This window comes from Toxotes jaculatrix, chromosome 15 (genome assembly GCF_017976425.1).
Source record: "Toxotes jaculatrix isolate fToxJac2 chromosome 15, fToxJac2.pri, whole genome shotgun sequence".
Taxonomy (NCBI): Eukaryota; Metazoa; Chordata; class Actinopteri; family Toxotidae; genus Toxotes; species Toxotes jaculatrix.
Window position 1 is genome coordinate 11,317,181 of NC_054408.1, and position 15,969 is coordinate 11,333,149.

Here is a 15,969-nt window from a genome sequence, read left to right on the forward strand (position 1 = left end):
ATCCTCAAAGAATTTTCACCCACCCAAATGAGGACGTAGGTGTGTGCAGGACAAGAGAAATGTTTCCGACTCCTCTTTTCTCTCTTGCAGGCCTTTGTTCAAAGACGCCTCAGGGACGCTTGACAAAAGTGCTCGCTTCTCAGCTCTGTACAGACAGGATAGCAACAAGCTGTCCAACGACGATATGCTCAAACTGCTGGCTGATTTCAGAAAGTCAGTAATGTTTCTATGAGTACACTCTATTATAAATAGTCTGAGTAATCTTGCAGATGTTCTGGGAAGGAAAATATGGAAAATATGTTCCTATAGGTTGTACTTTGGAAAATGCGGGTCACTTTTGAGAATAACATGTTTGCTCGCATCTGTGAATGTGGTAATATGCCATTTATTCGTGTCTAGGCTGCCTGCCTGTTTCTTATTCAGCCTTTGGTAGATGATAGCAAAGGCTTAACTAGAGTTTATTTTCCTTTCCTCAGGCCAGAGAAGATGGCCAAGCTGCCTGTAATCCTAGGAAACCTCGATGTTACCATTGACAGTGTAGCCCCTGACTTGACAAGTAAGCCCTCTAAACTCACTCCATGCAGCCGTTGTAAGAGATGAAAGCTGCTCCTGTTCAGACCAGATCGGTCACGTTGTCTGCAGGCTGTTTATTTGGTCTCCCTCCCTCCTGCCTCTGTATATAGATTGCGTTACCTCATCCTACATTCCCGTGAAGCAGTTTGATGTCAGCGAGAAGACCAACATCTTCTTTGAAGTGGAGGAGTTTGTGCCGTGCATAGCCAAATGTTCTCAGCCTTTCACCATCTACAACAATCACCTCTACGTCTACCCAAAGCACTTGAAGTACGACAGCCAAAAGGCGTTTGCAAAGGTATAACAAGTTTTTACCACACAGTGTCATTGTGGGACTGACACAGGAGCAGGGATTGTGATTGTTTTGTTCCCCATAGGTAGCATGAAAGTTCCCCTAATTACACAGTGTGGACAGATTCTCCCCCAATTTTTTTTTTGTTTTTCAGCAGACGCACCACTCTTTTCTCTCATGCTGTGGCTAACTGGGTCAACTTTGATCGTTGTGTCTGTTCTCAGGCTAGAAATATAGCTGTCTGCATTGAGTTCAAGGACTCAGATGAAGAAGAGGCTGTTTCACTGAAGGTAAACTCATACGTGTCCTGGAAGTGCTCTGAAAATCCCCATAGGATAACCTCGCCCATCACAGGAACTAATCAACTATTGTTATTCCACAGTGCATCTACGGCCGACCCGGAGGACCCTTGTTTACCAAAAATGCCTTTGCTGCAGTATTACATCACCAGCACAACCCCGAATTTTATGATGAGGTAAGAGAGCATGTGCCAGATGTCTTTAGAAAGCCTCAGTGATGCGTGTCTTGCACACAAGGCAGTATAGCACGTATGGTCTCAGTCAATATAATCACTGACTGAATGTTTATTTGTCCTCTTCTCCATTAGTTCAAGATTGAGCTGCCAACCCAACTCCATGAGAAACATCATCTGCTCTTCACCTTCTACCATGTCAGCTGTGATAGCAACAGCAAGGCCAGCACCAAAAAGAGAGACCTGGTTGAGACACAAGGTAAAACACTTTCAACACTGAGTCTTCACATGGACAGTTCAAAACCACATCATTTAAAACGTCTGTGTTTTCCATTTGACTGCTGCACAAATAGAGTTTTTTCACTTTGTGTAATTGAAGATACTGGCTTGAAGCATCAGACTGTTAGCTGACTATCTTCTCCTCTGTCTGTGCTCTCAGTGGGTTACGCCTGGCTCCCCTTGCTGAAGGACGGCCGGGTGACCATGAATGAGAGTCAGATCCCTGTGGCTGCCAACCTGCCTGCTGGATACCTCAGCTGTCAGGAGGGTGCTGGCAAGGTAGAGTACATCCTAAAGTTGTTAAACAGGCAGTGCTTGGTCTTATCTACTCAGAGTTCAAGTAAATCTTTCTTCAGTGCAGTTCACAACAATAATATAATTAGAAATAAAAAAAAATTCAGTGGAGGTGATGGTTCGGATGTAGTTCATAATATTTCCTGAATTTCTGACTGAAGGATTATTTATCTATTTTCTTACAGCATTCAGGTCCTGAAGTCAAATGGGTGGATGGAGGCAAGCCTTTATTCAAGGTCTCCACTCATCTCGTGTCCACTGTCTACACTCAGGTTAGTTTTTGTTTTTAGCTGAGTTGAAGTGTTGCAAAGACTCTTCATTCATCAGCCCATCTCCCATTAAATCTCAATTGTAGCACCTGAACTTGTGCTGTGATTTCATCACAACCGAGCTTTGTGGAATAACGTCCTGCATTCTGACCTTATTTTGTGTGTGTCTCAACCTTTCAGGATCAACATTTGCACAATTTCTTTCACCACTGTCAAAGCATGGCTTCTGCAGCCCAGGTATCAGGAGGAGAACTGGTCAAATACCTGAAGGTAAAGCAAAAAGTACAAAATATTAAGATTTTTTTTTTTAGGATACAGACCCTGATAGAGTGAACTAGAATTTCAGAGAGCATTTATACACGCTGATACATATTATAAAATGCTTCGTTATGATTTGATCTTTTGATCTATATACATTTCAGTGTTTCCCATTTTCATTATATTTTTATGGGATTTTTGTGTCCGCTTCCTTGGTACTGTTGCTTTCTGACAAAATGTGTTGATCTATGTCTTTGTTATGGCTTTGGTTGTTGTCTTGTAGGTTTATTAATTGTCTAGAAATAGAAGTGCATGCTGGATAGAAACTTTAAAGAGCCTGGTAATGAGCCTCACTGAGTCATATTTACACCAGAATCAACAATGCTGATATACAGTCTACATTTCAGTGTTGGTATAAACTCTTTAATTGAGGGCACATGCTCTGCTTGGTTTCATAAATCGAGGACAGATTTTTAGAACTGAATGACATTTGATAGCTGAAGGATAACTTCTGGACAACTGATAGAAAAGGTTAGACATGTTTTCAAACTTCACAACATCTCTGTATTAACTTGCCAGCTAAACGTAGCTCATACTCACAGTCACACTTAGTTGATGCTGAATCACATGGAGATTAATGTTCTACTTTGTGCTGCAGCTTAGCAACAGTGCATTCTTCTGGACAGTTTGTGCAGGGCTTTTTTTTCCATTGTCATTATACAGAATTTATTTGTAGCTTACCTGCAAAGACTAGATTGGTACCAGTAGGTACAGTGGTCATTTTTTTCATATCCTACTCCTGTATTCCAGTTCATGAGAATCTCAGTTCACTGCTCCCCTGGTGGACATTGACATGGAAAGCAACACTTGTTCCAATGCTTCTCTTGGGTTCTAATGTAAACACGGCAGTGAACATGAACAATAGCTAGAGGGTCAAACAGCAGGTCAACTGTGCTGAATGGCAGCTCGCCAAATGACTTTGGCAGGGCTTGTGTTAGTTTCCTGTACACGGACAACGATGCACGAGTATCTGCTCTCTGCCATGTTCCAGGCACTGGAGCATACAGTGTGGATGATTAGCACAATGTTGTTCGCTCGTGTCCTCCTGTTGTTATTAGATTAGTTTCTGCACATGTTTTGTTTTTTTTTTTGTTTTTTTTTAAGTGAGGACGGAAGTTATCTTTAACATTTTACACATTTATTCTTATCACTGTACATTAACAGTTATCTGACTGAGCTCTTCAGAAACATACCTCTGTGATGTTGTGCCATCAGAGTCTGCATGCCATGGAGAGTCATGTGATGATCAAGTTCCTACCCACCATCCTAAATCAGCTGTTTAGGGTGCTTACCAGTGCCACCCAAGAGGACGTGGCAGTCAATGTCACCAGGCAAGTGTCCCTTAAACCGTCCTTGTAAATTATATAAATTAAAAGCAAACTGGCAGAAGTATCACAGTGGCACCATATAACAAAATCTAGTTAAAAAGTTAGTACAAGTGATGGACAATAACATCAGTTATAGATCTTTTGGCTTTCAATCCGACATATCTGTCAGTAAGATTTTCTGGTGTGCGCAGTGAGCGCAGAAGCTGTGTATTCATAAACGAGTCCATTCAGAACCATTTCCTCTCTCATGTTTTCCTTTGCTGTTGTTTCCTTTTAGAGTCATGATTCACATTGTTGCCCAGTGCCATGAGGAGGGGTTGGAGCACTACCTGAGATCATACGTGAAGGTAGAAATTTCGTACTACATGTCACAACTCCCTATCTATATTTTGTGTTTGCACTGGAGGATTCACACGTCTGTCTCTGTGTGTATCTGATGCAGTTTGTATTCAAGACTGAGCCATACACGTCCTCCACCACCCGAACAGTGCATGAGGAGTTGGCTAAAGCCATGACAGCTATCCTGAAGCCTTCCACCGACTTCCTCACAAGTAACAAGTTGCTCAAGGTAACATATTTGTACTTTTTTTTAAAAAGGATTATACGGTATATAATTATAATTGACATGAGTTTCCTCTTTTTTGTTCTCTGACTGATGTTTGTCTGCCCTGCAGTACTCCTGGTATTTCTTTGAAGCCTTAGTCAAGTCCATGGCTCAGTACTTGATTGAGAGCTGTAAAGTGAAGGTAAGTCTGCCACAACATGTGTGTTTGACTCAGAGGTGTCTGCTCATGTTTGCCTTATTACAGCTTAGGTTCTTTGCTGTAGTTTACAACATGCCAAGTCTTGTGGACAGCCGTAGTACCACAGTCAAAGTATTATGTATCCACAGTCTCTCCCACACTGCTGTGGAGTTTAATTGGCTGCATTTGTTCATACCCCATAAGCAACCACATCCCTGTGTTTAACCTCCACTGGCATAATGTGGAGGCCACAACGGAAGCAAGTAAATGCTCCAGAAGAGTAGTTCACACCAGTGTGGAAACAATGCCACCATGTTCAGTGCAGTTTCAGTTACAGTGCAAGATTGGTGATATTCTATCTATATAATTCTTTTTTTTTTTTTTGTTCTCTTCAACAAATCCTATGACAAGAGCAAAACCAATATGTTAGTCTGTCTCTCAGTACTTCTATATAGTATCTAATAACTCTGAGTCCCAAGCTGTACTGAAGATGTAAATCTTGTAAAATGGGGCACAAATATAGTTTCAATTTTAAAAGATGTTTTTGGTTTTTTTTTTAGACAGCAGGGCACTGTAGTTTTTATCAAACGTGACCCCACTATTGAAAAAATATTATACGTGTGTGTGGGACTATTTTAAGCCGAGGATTAATATTTGATGCTCTAATGAGCATGTACAGCAGCAGGACGGTGCATGTGCCACTGACTCAAAATAAACTTCAGTGCCCAGTTATTTTGGCAGCACACAGCTTTGGCTTCACAGACAATAGTTGTTATTAGGCTAAAGTCATTGGGGTTTTTTTTTGTTTTGTTTTGTTTTTTCACAATTAGAAAAATACAGAATTATCAAGTTAGCTCTGTGTTGAATAACAGTGTTTGTGCAAAAATGCTGTTTATTTATTTCAGCTGTCCAGGAATCAGCGCTTCTCCGCATCTTTCCATCACACAGTGGAGACGCTGGTTAACATGATGATGCCACACATCACACAGAAGTACAAAGACAACCTGGATGCCGCCAGGAACGCCAACCACAGTCTGGCAGTTTTCATCAAGGTCAGGATTCACAGTTATTTCTTCAAAGACAACAATGTGTTTTTAGGTGTACAAAAGGTTAAAGCTGTAGAAAGCAAGTATAAACCTGTACATGTTTATGTGAGGATGAATTTATTTCTTGTTTGCGATAAATAATAATAGAATACTTTTTCCTCCTTCGCTTTGTAGCGTTGTTTCAACCTGATGGACAGAGGGTTTGTCTTCAAGCAGATCAACAACTATATCAACTGTTTTATGCCTGGGGACCCAAAGGTACAGTGATGATACAAGCAGTAACAGCATTCATAGAAACAAATGAGGATGCTGGGCTGTGCTCCAAATATGTTCTGGACAAGGTTGTGTTTGAGTGTTGTATTATACATGGCTCGCTGCTTCCTGCTGTTTCTAAATGCAGACGCTGTTTGAGTTCAAGTTTGAGTTCCTGCGTGTTGTGTGCAACCACGAGCACTACGTTCCCTTAAACCTGCCCATGCCATTTGGAAAGGGAAGGATACTGAGATTTCAAGGTGAGAAGATCATCACATTTATCACATTTACCAAGCCCCACTGTGCTTACATTGCTAGGGTTTAAGTAGAATATTGAAACCAAACCAGACTGCTTTGCTGTTCAAGGCTAACAAAAATAAAATAGCTTGCCATATTCTGCATCTCCTACAGATTTTGTATTGTTTTAGCAGTCTTTGATTTTACAGTACATACTTTGTTTCTTTTTTTGTGTGTGTTCCTCGATTAGCCTTATTATCTCCATATGATACGGTGGAGTCATACGATACTCCAGTAGGTAGGTGCAAGGTGTGCTGCTTGCATGTCATGTCCAAAAAATAAAAAAGGCAAACTTTAAACATTCAGCCATGACCAGAAAAGTTTCAAATTCTCTCTAAAATCAGAATCCAATCGGGTGTCTCCCAGCCTTATGTGATTTGGCTGATGTGTTATGATTTACATTGGCATTTCAAGATATAGTACAGAAAAATTAAAGTGCATCTAATCTGTAGTCATACAGTATATATAAAATAAGATTGGCTGTTTGTGCAGATGTGGGTGATGAAGTGGTTTTGAGTCTATGACTAGTGATGAGAGTGATTCCAAACGATACTTTATCCTCTGTAATTCCTAAGGAATGATGTGGTTTTAATGCTTGCATGCTTGAAATGAAGGTTTTGAAAAGATAAAAGCAGACAAAACAGTGCCTTTAATTTAATTTTTGTGTATGTGTGTGATTTGGAATTGCTTTACTGGTCTTAAATGCTGTTGGAAACCATCTGTGAACAGCTGCTGCTGTTCAATCACAAGCTGTAATCTTGTTTGTCTTTTACCACAATGATCACTGTTGATGTAGAGCAGTCACAGCCTGAATCTGTCAAACTTGAAAGTCTGCGCTTGTCTGTGTACCTGTTTTTTCCTCATGTAGAGGGTTAGATAAAAATCAAAACAATAAATTAAAAAAATTGTCTTGTTTATATTTCATTGTGTCAGCTTTATATTAAATCAGACATTTCCTCTCGTTGTTTAGTACTGTCTGTGATTTCTTCTTCTTTCACATCCTTCACTTACTTTTCTGTCACCCAGTCCTAATCTCTTCATTGTCCTCTTCCTCTGCTCAGACCTCCAGCTGGATTACTCGCTGACAGACGACTTCTGTAAGAACCACTTCCTGGTCGGGCTGCTGCTCAGGGAGGTCAGTGCAGCTCTGCAGGAGTTCAGGGAGATTCGTCAGATATCCATCCAGGTGCTGAAGAACCTGATGATAAAGCACACGTTTGACGACCGCTACACCTCCAAGGTAAGCAGTGCCTCCATACCTCTGTCTCTTGCGTTTTCACCTCACTTCAGGATCTGATGTGTTTGTCTGATCTTGAGATATTCTGCTGAGTGATTTATTTGTTTTCCAGAGCCAGCAGGCCAGGTTGGCTACCCTGTACTTGCCCTTGTTTGGTCTGCTCCAAGAGAATGTCAACAGGCTGAATGTGAAAGAAGTATCCCCGTTCACCATCAACCACTCTAATAATGTAAGGGAGCCACCTAGTGGCTTCTTTTGAATATGTTCTCTAAACATAGCTTTTCAGTCCTATCACAAACCAAGAAAAACATCAAAGTATCACACAGTCCTACAACATAACATCTATACCCATATCTACAAATTTAAAACATCATATACAATATACAAAGAGAAGGAAAACATGAGTTGTAATAGGATAAAAAGAGAGGAAAGAAGGAGGAGAGTAGGGTGCTTGGAGAAGTTTCATTTCACACATTGGCCCATACAAAAAGGACAATGTAAACTGTAGAAATTTTAATATATGCCCGCATGTGTATGCATTTACTATAATACACTATGTTTAGCTTTTTTCAAAAAAATGAAAGATTACGATTTGTGGATTAGGGGTAAATTCAATTTCATAATAACACTTCACTGCCTTAACCAGAACTTTTAGACTTAAGGATCAGGGGACCCCTTCACACGCCTACTGACTTTTCAAAAGAACATACTGTACAGCGCTTTATGTGGATCTATGTCCATTAAGCTCTTGCACTGTTTTTCATTCAGAACGGAAGAGAAGATTCACTCCTTACCAACGCTTTGATGACACCTCCCAGGTCCAGCACCTTTCTGGACACCAGCTTGCACAAAGATGTTTTTGGAGTCATCTCAGGCACCGGTGAGTGAAAAAATGATGCTGAAAAAAAGAAAATATGTTTCTATATTTAGATAAACTGATCATTTTTTAAAAATTTTATTTCAACAGCTTCACCTCACACTTCATCCACCCCCAACATTAACTCTGTGCGCCACGCAGACTCTCGCGGCTCACTCATCAGCACTGACTCAGGCAACAGCCTCCCTGAGAAGAACAATGACAAGGGCAACTCTCTGGACAAGGTACATCTCAGAAAGTGTTGCAAGATGTCTGTTAAGTAATATCATACTTTATCTGGAAATCCAATTTCGACTCTCTGTGACATATGTGTATAAAATCAGTTTCATTGTGCCTTAGGCATATCACACCTCCCCTTGTTACGACAGAAGTGCCACAGAAAGTCGCTCCTTGTTAACTTGTGCCATTAACTCCCCCCACCTTACCTGTACGGCTGGTCATGGCAGACGGAGAAGTTTGTACGGAGACACTCTGTCAATGTCCTGCGCTTCTTTACGGAGACCGAGGAGTCTGTGCGCACCAAGCGTGTCACCATGGACTTCTCCCTGCTCTCAGTCCCCTGTTTGCCAGAGAGCACCCTGCAGCCCAGCATTTCACTTCAAGTACAAAATGCCTCCTTCCTTTACAAAGTCATCCTCCCTCTAGGAGTGTCCCATTTGGGAGTGTGAAAGTGTGTGAGAGTGTCCTAGTGTCCTAAACTCTAAGCCCTTTCTTTGCCAGATGATTTTCAGGTTTTGACCTGTTTGTTCTCTGGTGCCGTATAAAGCAGACCCACTGTACCACAGAGGCTCATGGGGTTTGTCTCTGCTCATTTTCCAGATGCTCATAAGCACGCATGCTTAAGGGATTTCTCACTTTTGGGTTCCTCTCATGTGTGCTGTGCTATTTTCACTTTCACAGATAGACAGCCTCAAGCTAAATCTGAGAAGCAGTCCATTAAAGACAAATGATTATATTTTCACTGTCTGTACCTCTGTTTGTTTCATCTTCTGTTGAAGCTGTTTTAGTTTTGTGATGTGTGGTAGTCACAAGGTGTATAACAACAAAAGGGAAAAAGGAGGACACTCAGGAGTAATTTGCAATTTTTACCAAGCCCCCCAAAAAATCTCTCTAGCTGAAACAGTTAAAAACGTAAATGAAAATAGGAAAGCTAACTTTAGCTTTAAATGTCTTCTCCCTGCAAAACACCCTTTAAAAAGCCAAAGCCACAGCCTCATGCTTTCCATGAAGTCATCCCCAGTAAGTTTCATGGTCTAGACTAACTGCTGGCAAAGGAACGTGCTTGGTATATTGCCAACCCCCTACCACAGCAAGGGGTTGGTATATTGCCAACCCCTTGCTGTGGTAGAGCTGTTGCTCCACTGCTGTTTTCTCCCTGCTCTCTGCCTCAGCTGGGAGAAATAGTGATTGTTTTCCACTGGCAGTCTGTCCACCGCTCACAGAGCCCTCAAACATCTGAGTGAATGACTCCACTAGCTTAGCTTTACCACTGTAATCCCAGGCCTTCAGAAAACTCATACTAACCCCTCTGTATTGTATTAAGCAATACAGTGTCTCCAATAAATACCAAGACTCAATTTTCTTGACTTTGGTCAAGAATACAGTTTCAAAAGATTTTGAAATTGTCAGGGTAAAAGCATTTATTTTTCTTTTTGGCTGAAAAAACATAATCTAGCAATAGTTTCTATGAACAGCACTTTAGTTTATTATGAGGCAGCAAAAGGAGGCTAAGAGAATTGATAGCATTATATATTTGTCCGTCTGTGCCTGACAAGCCTCTTTGTCCCTCAGAACCAGCCTGCCTCAACCCTGGGCAGTACCCTGCTGCGATGTGATAAACTGGACCAGGCAGAGATCAAGAGCCTCCTCATGTGTTTCTTACATGTGCTAAAAAGCATGTCTGAGGGTAAAATCACACTTTTTCCCCATGTTCCTCTTTATGTCTATACTATCTTTCTGTCTGAGACTTTAATACCGTGTTCAGTCACATTTCCAAAGTCCAAGAAAACTAATTGTACCTACAATGTCAATCACTGTCTCTTTCAGATGCTCTGTTCACGTACTGGAACAAGGCTTCATCTGCTGAGCTAATGGACTTCTTCACTCTAGTCGAGTAAGATGTCTTATATTGCTATTGTGAACAGTGACAATGTAAGTAATGCTGAAACATGTATGGTGACTGATTTTTCACTTACTTTTCCTCTCAGAGTGTGCCTCCATCAGTTCAGATACATGGGAAAGAGATACATCGCAAGGTAATGCTGTTGTCAGTGTTTAAATGAGGCGCATGGATGCCACTATTTTGCCACTTATTTCTAGCTGTTTAATTAGATATACAATTGAATTTCTGATGAAGGTTCTCAGGCTTCTAGCCCAGTGGTCAATATGGTCAATATGGTGATATTTTTTTTAGAATTAGGTTGTAATTTCAATTTAGTTTTTCTAAAATAATTGTTTCTACTCCCTTATCTTTCCATGTACCCTGTGGCAACTATAGAAATACCCCCTGGGGTGCACCTACCCCTGTTTGGAAATCACTGATCTAGACACCTATTATGACAAGACACAATCGTTTGTTTTTTTTCTGCTGTACATTAATTACCCATTAAAACTGATACTGTAAATGTCGGTAATGTAGCTGCTTGTTGATTTTATTTTTGATCCTCCAGGGTTAAGCATAATTGCCTGAATGTGCAGGATTGTTGAAGGGTGTGTCTGTATGTGCAGCACAATTATTTAAAGTAGCAGCAAAATTTATTCAAACACACGTACTGTAATCTCTCTGCACTGTTTGGGAGCTGTGGCCTTGGCTCCCAGAGGGCTTTGGGTGTTTACTCTCACTAACCTCCCACCACTGTTTCTATCTCTATTCACTTAAATGCCGGCAAGTTTAACATAATGAAATAAAACCTGGCTCCTGCCCTCTCCTGCTTGGGTAAGCCTAAAGGTGGAACTGACTTTCTCAAACTACCTGCATGATATCTACTCACCCACTAAAAGCTGCAGTGCTGTGAGACAACTACCTGCTCTCTGACTTCACATGTATCCTCTGTCACTCGTACATGCATGGCTTGCACTGTAACTCACCGCTTTAATGCTGCTATCACCGCTTTGGTAATTTTATTATTAAACTGCATGATAATCAACATTACAACCTTACTTTTTACAACTTTTTTTTTACAGTAGGTTTTGCGTAAGTCACCCAAAAATGATCAAATGTGTAAAATGGTGTATTATTCACACCAAACTGCTTCACTAACTCTGGCTCTGCTGGTCATCAGCTGTTCATCTAACATTGTCCTGTTTCCTCATTAGGAACCAGGATGGGGCAGGACCCGTAGCACATGAGCGGAAGTCTCAGACTCTGCCTGTGTCCCGTAACAGGGCAGGAATGATGCATGCCCGCTTACAGCAGCTCAGCAGTCTGGATAACTCATACACTTTTAACCACAGTAAGTGCCCAATACTGTCAGTCAACCTCTACCAGAGGACCCCCGTCCTCCCCTGCCTCACCCTGTGTAGTCTGACTCCTCATGCTTTTCATCATCGTCATCATCATCATCGTCCTCTTCCTCATCCTCTGTTTAAATCCCAGCCCGCTTTCAATCAGAAAATGCTTCAGAAGACATGGGAGCATCATCAGTTATTTAAATAAAACTGGGGCCAAAGCAACTTTGTGTAGAGTTACATTGATTTTATCTAAAGGGGTTAAGCTGTGTCAGTCTGTTAAATGGCATTATTTAATAAAATTTCTTTGTGTTTTCAGTGTAAGAAAGATTTCAAGTATTCTTGGAATATCTGTAGACCATGGTAAGAATGTATCAGGTTGGCAGGAAGTTTGCAGACTGTTACTGGCTCTGTTCATTTGATTGAATTAAGAGCATGCCTATTTTAACTGATCATCAGCTTTTAAAATCTTTTCGTTGCTCTGCCCAGCTCATCTGCTCTGAACTTCATTTTTACATTTCATTCTATTAAAAAAAAAAAAAGAAACAATCTATGTAAAATAAGAAAGGTTTCATTCCAAAATACAACCTCTACATTTCAGAAAAATTCTGCTTAAAATGTTTTCATAAATATAAGAATAGGTAAAAATACTCAAATGTTGGCACTGTGAAACAAAATCAGAGAAAAAAAAAGTGCCACACTGGGTCACCATTCATTTGATATAACATATCATTTTTGTTTCTGTTTGGAATGAAACTTTTTCATGTCAACTTAGTGAGGTTTTCCATCCTTTTAGCAACAGCTTTGCCTTTAATGCTAAGGTCTCATATTTTGAGAGATATGATATTTAAACAGCCTTTCTGGAAAGTCTTTATTTTAAAGTGCATTTGTCGAGGTCGAACAGCTACAGCTTTTTGTTGTGTCTCCTTTAGCTTACAGTCACTCGGATGCTGACGTGTTAAATCAGTCACTGCTTGAGGCCAACATCGCCACTGAAGTGTGCCTCACTGTCCTGGACACCCTCAGTATCTTCATCATGGGTTTCAAGGTAACATACATAACCAAATTTGTCACATATTTACTGTACAGTCTGTAGGTTAATTCGATTTTGTCCGTTTCTAAAATGATGCTCCCTGTCTCCACAGACACAGCTGTGCTCTGACCATGGCCACAGTCCACTCATGAAGAAGGTGTTTGAGGTCCACCTCTGCTTCCTGCGAATCAATCAGTCAGAAACGGCCCTCAAGCAGGTCTTCACTTCACTGCGCACCTTCATCTACAAGGTTTGAAAGACTTTTGCTGCCTTATTTAATCATACTCATGTCCTTAGTTTTTTGCTGTAGCTGATGGCTTTTCTTGTCTTCTTCACCTTCTAGTTTCCCTGCACATTCTTTGAAGGGCGTGCTGACATGTGCGCTGCGTTCTGCTATGAGATCTTGAAGTGCTGTAACTCCAAGCTGAGCTCCATTCGCAGTGATGCAGCTCATCTGCTGTACTTCCTCATGAAGAGCAACTTTGACTACACAGGTCGCAAATCCTTTGTCCGGACACACTTACAGGTAGGACAGTCCTTCTTCCTTGCCTACCATTTTAGTCAGTGTCAACAAAACACAAGAATGAAATAACATTTGATCATGTTTCTTCTCTTCTGTTCTTTAGGTGGTGATTGCTGTCAGTCAGTTGATAGCTGATGTCATTGGTATTGGAAGTACCCGCTTCCAGCAGTCTCTGTCAATTATCAACAACTGTGCCAACAGTGACAAAACTATTAAGGTCAGCAGGTTATTTGTGTTCATAATTATTCCATGTAATATTCCACTTAAATGAACAGTTAAATATATATGCTTAAACAAGCAGTACCATAACTGGCTGTTCCAATATCTGCATGTCCCACAACAGAACACAGCTTTCCCATCAGATGTGAAGGACCTGACCAAACGCATCAGGACAGTTTTGATGGCCACGGCTCAGATGAAGGAGCACGAGAGAGATCCAGAGATGCTGGTGGACCTGCAGTACAGCCTGGCCAAGTCTTACGCCAGCACACCTGAGCTACGCAAGACCTGGCTGGACAGCATGGCCCGAATCCATGTGAAGAACGGAGACCTGTCCGAGGTCTGTGATAAGAGACAGAGCTCAGTCTGTGTGCTGGATGTAGTACTATAAAGATCCCTTTTTCTTTGCTGACCTGGAATGTTCTTATTGTTTACAGGCAGCCATGTGCTACGTGCACGTTGCAGCGCTCGTGGCAGAATACCTGCGAAGAAAAGGTACTCTAATAATCTATTTCTCATGCATGCCTCACAACAGCAAGATATGTGTCCTGTATAGTTCACAAGTATTCAAATTGTCCGTAAAACACTTAGAATTATGTTATGGCTTTGTTCCTTTGAAGTAATATAAGAATCTTCAAATTCTGAGATTTTGGCAAAAGAAAGTTTGGGCTGATTTGTTAAAATGTCTCATCTCGCGCTGTTTACAGGCATGTTCAAACAGGGCTGCTCTGCTTTCCGTGTCGTGACTCCAAACATTGATGAAGAAGCAGCAATGATGGAGGATGTCGGCATGCAAGACGTGCATTTCAATGAAGTACTTACATCTTTCATACTCATAAGTATATGTATAAGTCTTATGTCTTCAAATTAAAGATTATCCTGAAGAAGGCAATTTGTGAAAATGTCTCTTTGTCATTGTGTTTTTCGTTAGATCCTTGTAGTCATCCCATTTGGTCATGATAGAAGAGGCACTGACTTATCATCCTATTTAAGCTCAATTTCTATTCTTCCAATCTCTCATTCCCTCAGGATGTCCTAATGGAGCTTTTGGAGGAGTGTGCAGACGGACTGTGGAAAGCTGAGCGTTACGAGCTCATCTCTGACATCTACAAGCTCATAATCCCCATTTATGAGAAGCGCAGGGACTTTGAGGTACAAAGTTATCTCATTAAAAATTTTATTTCCCCCACAACAGCCCATCACTAATTTAGACTTGGTCTTAACCGTTAGTATCTACAGGTTCTAATCAGATTATTTTTACTTCTTTGCACAGAAACTGGCCCACCTGTACGACACGCTCCATCGTGCATACAGCAAAGTGACAGAGGTCATGCACACAGGCAAGAGATTGCTGGGCACCTACTTCAGAGTGGCTTTCTTTGGCCAGGTGAGTTTAACTCTCAAGATACACAAGAAGATGATAATTCACTAGGGTGTGCGAACTAAAAATACATTCTTATTATTACTTGAATGTTCCCAATAAGCCTATCAGTAATATGATTTATGCACTAACTGTGTTTAAAATGAATTAAACTTGATTTCACAAAAGAGCAGAAGTATTAATTTTGTTGCTGAAATGGCAAAGTAATTCACAATCTGCATGGGGGCTGTTGAAGGTGCTTTTTTCTTTTTAAAAGCATGACCACATGCAGAGGCATTTTACAATCCACTCTAATACCTTTCTCTGCTTTTTTATCCTCTTTGAAGGCAGCGGTAAGTTGTGTGGTAGACCTTGCTAGCTTTTGCCGAGCAGCCTGAGTCTGTGTGTGGTGTTGGTGCTGCTATAATCCATTCCACTTCTCAAACATAGTTTGCTGCTTTACAGTTACAGTAACAATCAGTCGCCACTGCTGATTTCTGTTTTTGGGACTGTGTTGCATGGCACTTGTCCACTTCTGTACTCATTTCAGTGTTTCAGTGTTTCAGTGCTTTATGTTACAGATCTAAGAGTTTATTACCAAACCGAATTTTTTCTTATTTTTAAAAATTTTAGAAATTATTTGTTGGGTGTGTACATTGATAGAGATCCACAGATCCATGTCTGTCTTGACATGGTGGTCTAATTGGTGATGTAGTAGTATTAATACGAGTATTACAGTTCTGATGGAATAATGATTTCATTTTCTGTTGTCCACACCCTGTAGCAGTACCAGTTTACTGACTCAGAGGCTGAGGTAAATCAATGTCAAAGCCACCATTGCAGTTGGACTGGAGTGATGTTTTAGGCTGTGTTGTGCTCCTTTGCTAACGCAGTCGGTGCTATTTCTCGTGCATTGCTTATCTAACAGCCCCTTAACTCCTCCTTTACTCTAGCCTCAGTGTTGTCATAACCATTGTAGGAAAACCCTTGAAGGGCTAATAGCAGGATTCATCTCTCACTGGGTAAATGCATGGCTTCACCCATCTGTTCATCGGACTTTTTACCATTTACATACAAGAAACTGACTAATCTAAGTGCTCCCACTGACAG

The 15,969-nt window shown here is 40.9% G+C and overlaps 1 protein-coding gene across 8 annotated transcripts in view; it reads left to right on the forward strand.

The window, feature by feature from the left end:
• Window positions 1-15,969, forward strand: part of zmp:0000001200 (dedicator of cytokinesis protein 9) — a 75,266-nt gene that overhangs the window by 54,647 nt on the left and 4,650 nt on the right. For 2 of the 8 annotated variants that reach the window (XM_041056587.1, XM_041056592.1), the window contains exons 15-48: window positions 91-213; window positions 477-556; window positions 684-871; window positions 1,090-1,155; window positions 1,248-1,340; window positions 1,473-1,596; window positions 1,777-1,895; window positions 2,096-2,182; window positions 2,360-2,449; window positions 3,713-3,828; window positions 4,103-4,172; window positions 4,268-4,393; window positions 4,500-4,571; window positions 5,474-5,620; window positions 5,789-5,872; window positions 6,015-6,126; window positions 7,225-7,403; window positions 7,513-7,629; window positions 8,169-8,280; window positions 8,368-8,501; window positions 10,069-10,183; window positions 10,324-10,390; window positions 10,485-10,532; window positions 12,044-12,087; window positions 12,657-12,772; window positions 12,870-13,007; window positions 13,101-13,283; window positions 13,384-13,497; window positions 13,624-13,839; window positions 13,937-13,994; window positions 14,207-14,313; window positions 14,529-14,651; window positions 14,773-14,886; window positions 15,644-15,673. In XM_041056587.1, coding sequence (XP_040912521.1) covers window positions 91-213; window positions 477-556; window positions 684-871; window positions 1,090-1,155; window positions 1,248-1,340; window positions 1,473-1,596; window positions 1,777-1,895; window positions 2,096-2,182; window positions 2,360-2,449; window positions 3,713-3,828; window positions 4,103-4,172; window positions 4,268-4,393; window positions 4,500-4,571; window positions 5,474-5,620; window positions 5,789-5,872; window positions 6,015-6,126; window positions 7,225-7,403; window positions 7,513-7,629; window positions 8,169-8,280; window positions 8,368-8,501; window positions 10,069-10,183; window positions 10,324-10,390; window positions 10,485-10,532; window positions 12,044-12,087; window positions 12,657-12,772; window positions 12,870-13,007; window positions 13,101-13,283; window positions 13,384-13,497; window positions 13,624-13,839; window positions 13,937-13,994; window positions 14,207-14,313; window positions 14,529-14,651; window positions 14,773-14,886; window positions 15,644-15,673 — 3,712 coding nt within the window. Of the gene's footprint in view, window positions 1-90; window positions 214-476; window positions 557-683; window positions 872-1,089; window positions 1,156-1,247; window positions 1,341-1,472; window positions 1,597-1,776; window positions 1,896-2,095; window positions 2,183-2,359; window positions 2,450-3,712; window positions 3,829-4,102; window positions 4,173-4,267; window positions 4,394-4,499; window positions 4,572-5,473; window positions 5,621-5,788; window positions 5,873-6,014; window positions 6,127-7,224; window positions 7,404-7,512; window positions 7,630-8,168; window positions 8,281-8,367; window positions 8,502-10,068; window positions 10,184-10,323; window positions 10,391-10,484; window positions 10,533-11,592; window positions 11,730-12,043; window positions 12,088-12,656; window positions 12,773-12,869; window positions 13,008-13,100; window positions 13,284-13,383; window positions 13,498-13,623; window positions 13,840-13,936; window positions 13,995-14,206; window positions 14,314-14,528; window positions 14,652-14,772; window positions 14,887-15,643; window positions 15,674-15,969 lie in introns of all 8 variants that reach the window. The other 6 variants (XM_041056585.1, XM_041056590.1, XM_041056586.1 and 3 more) reach the window with 3 other exon arrangements.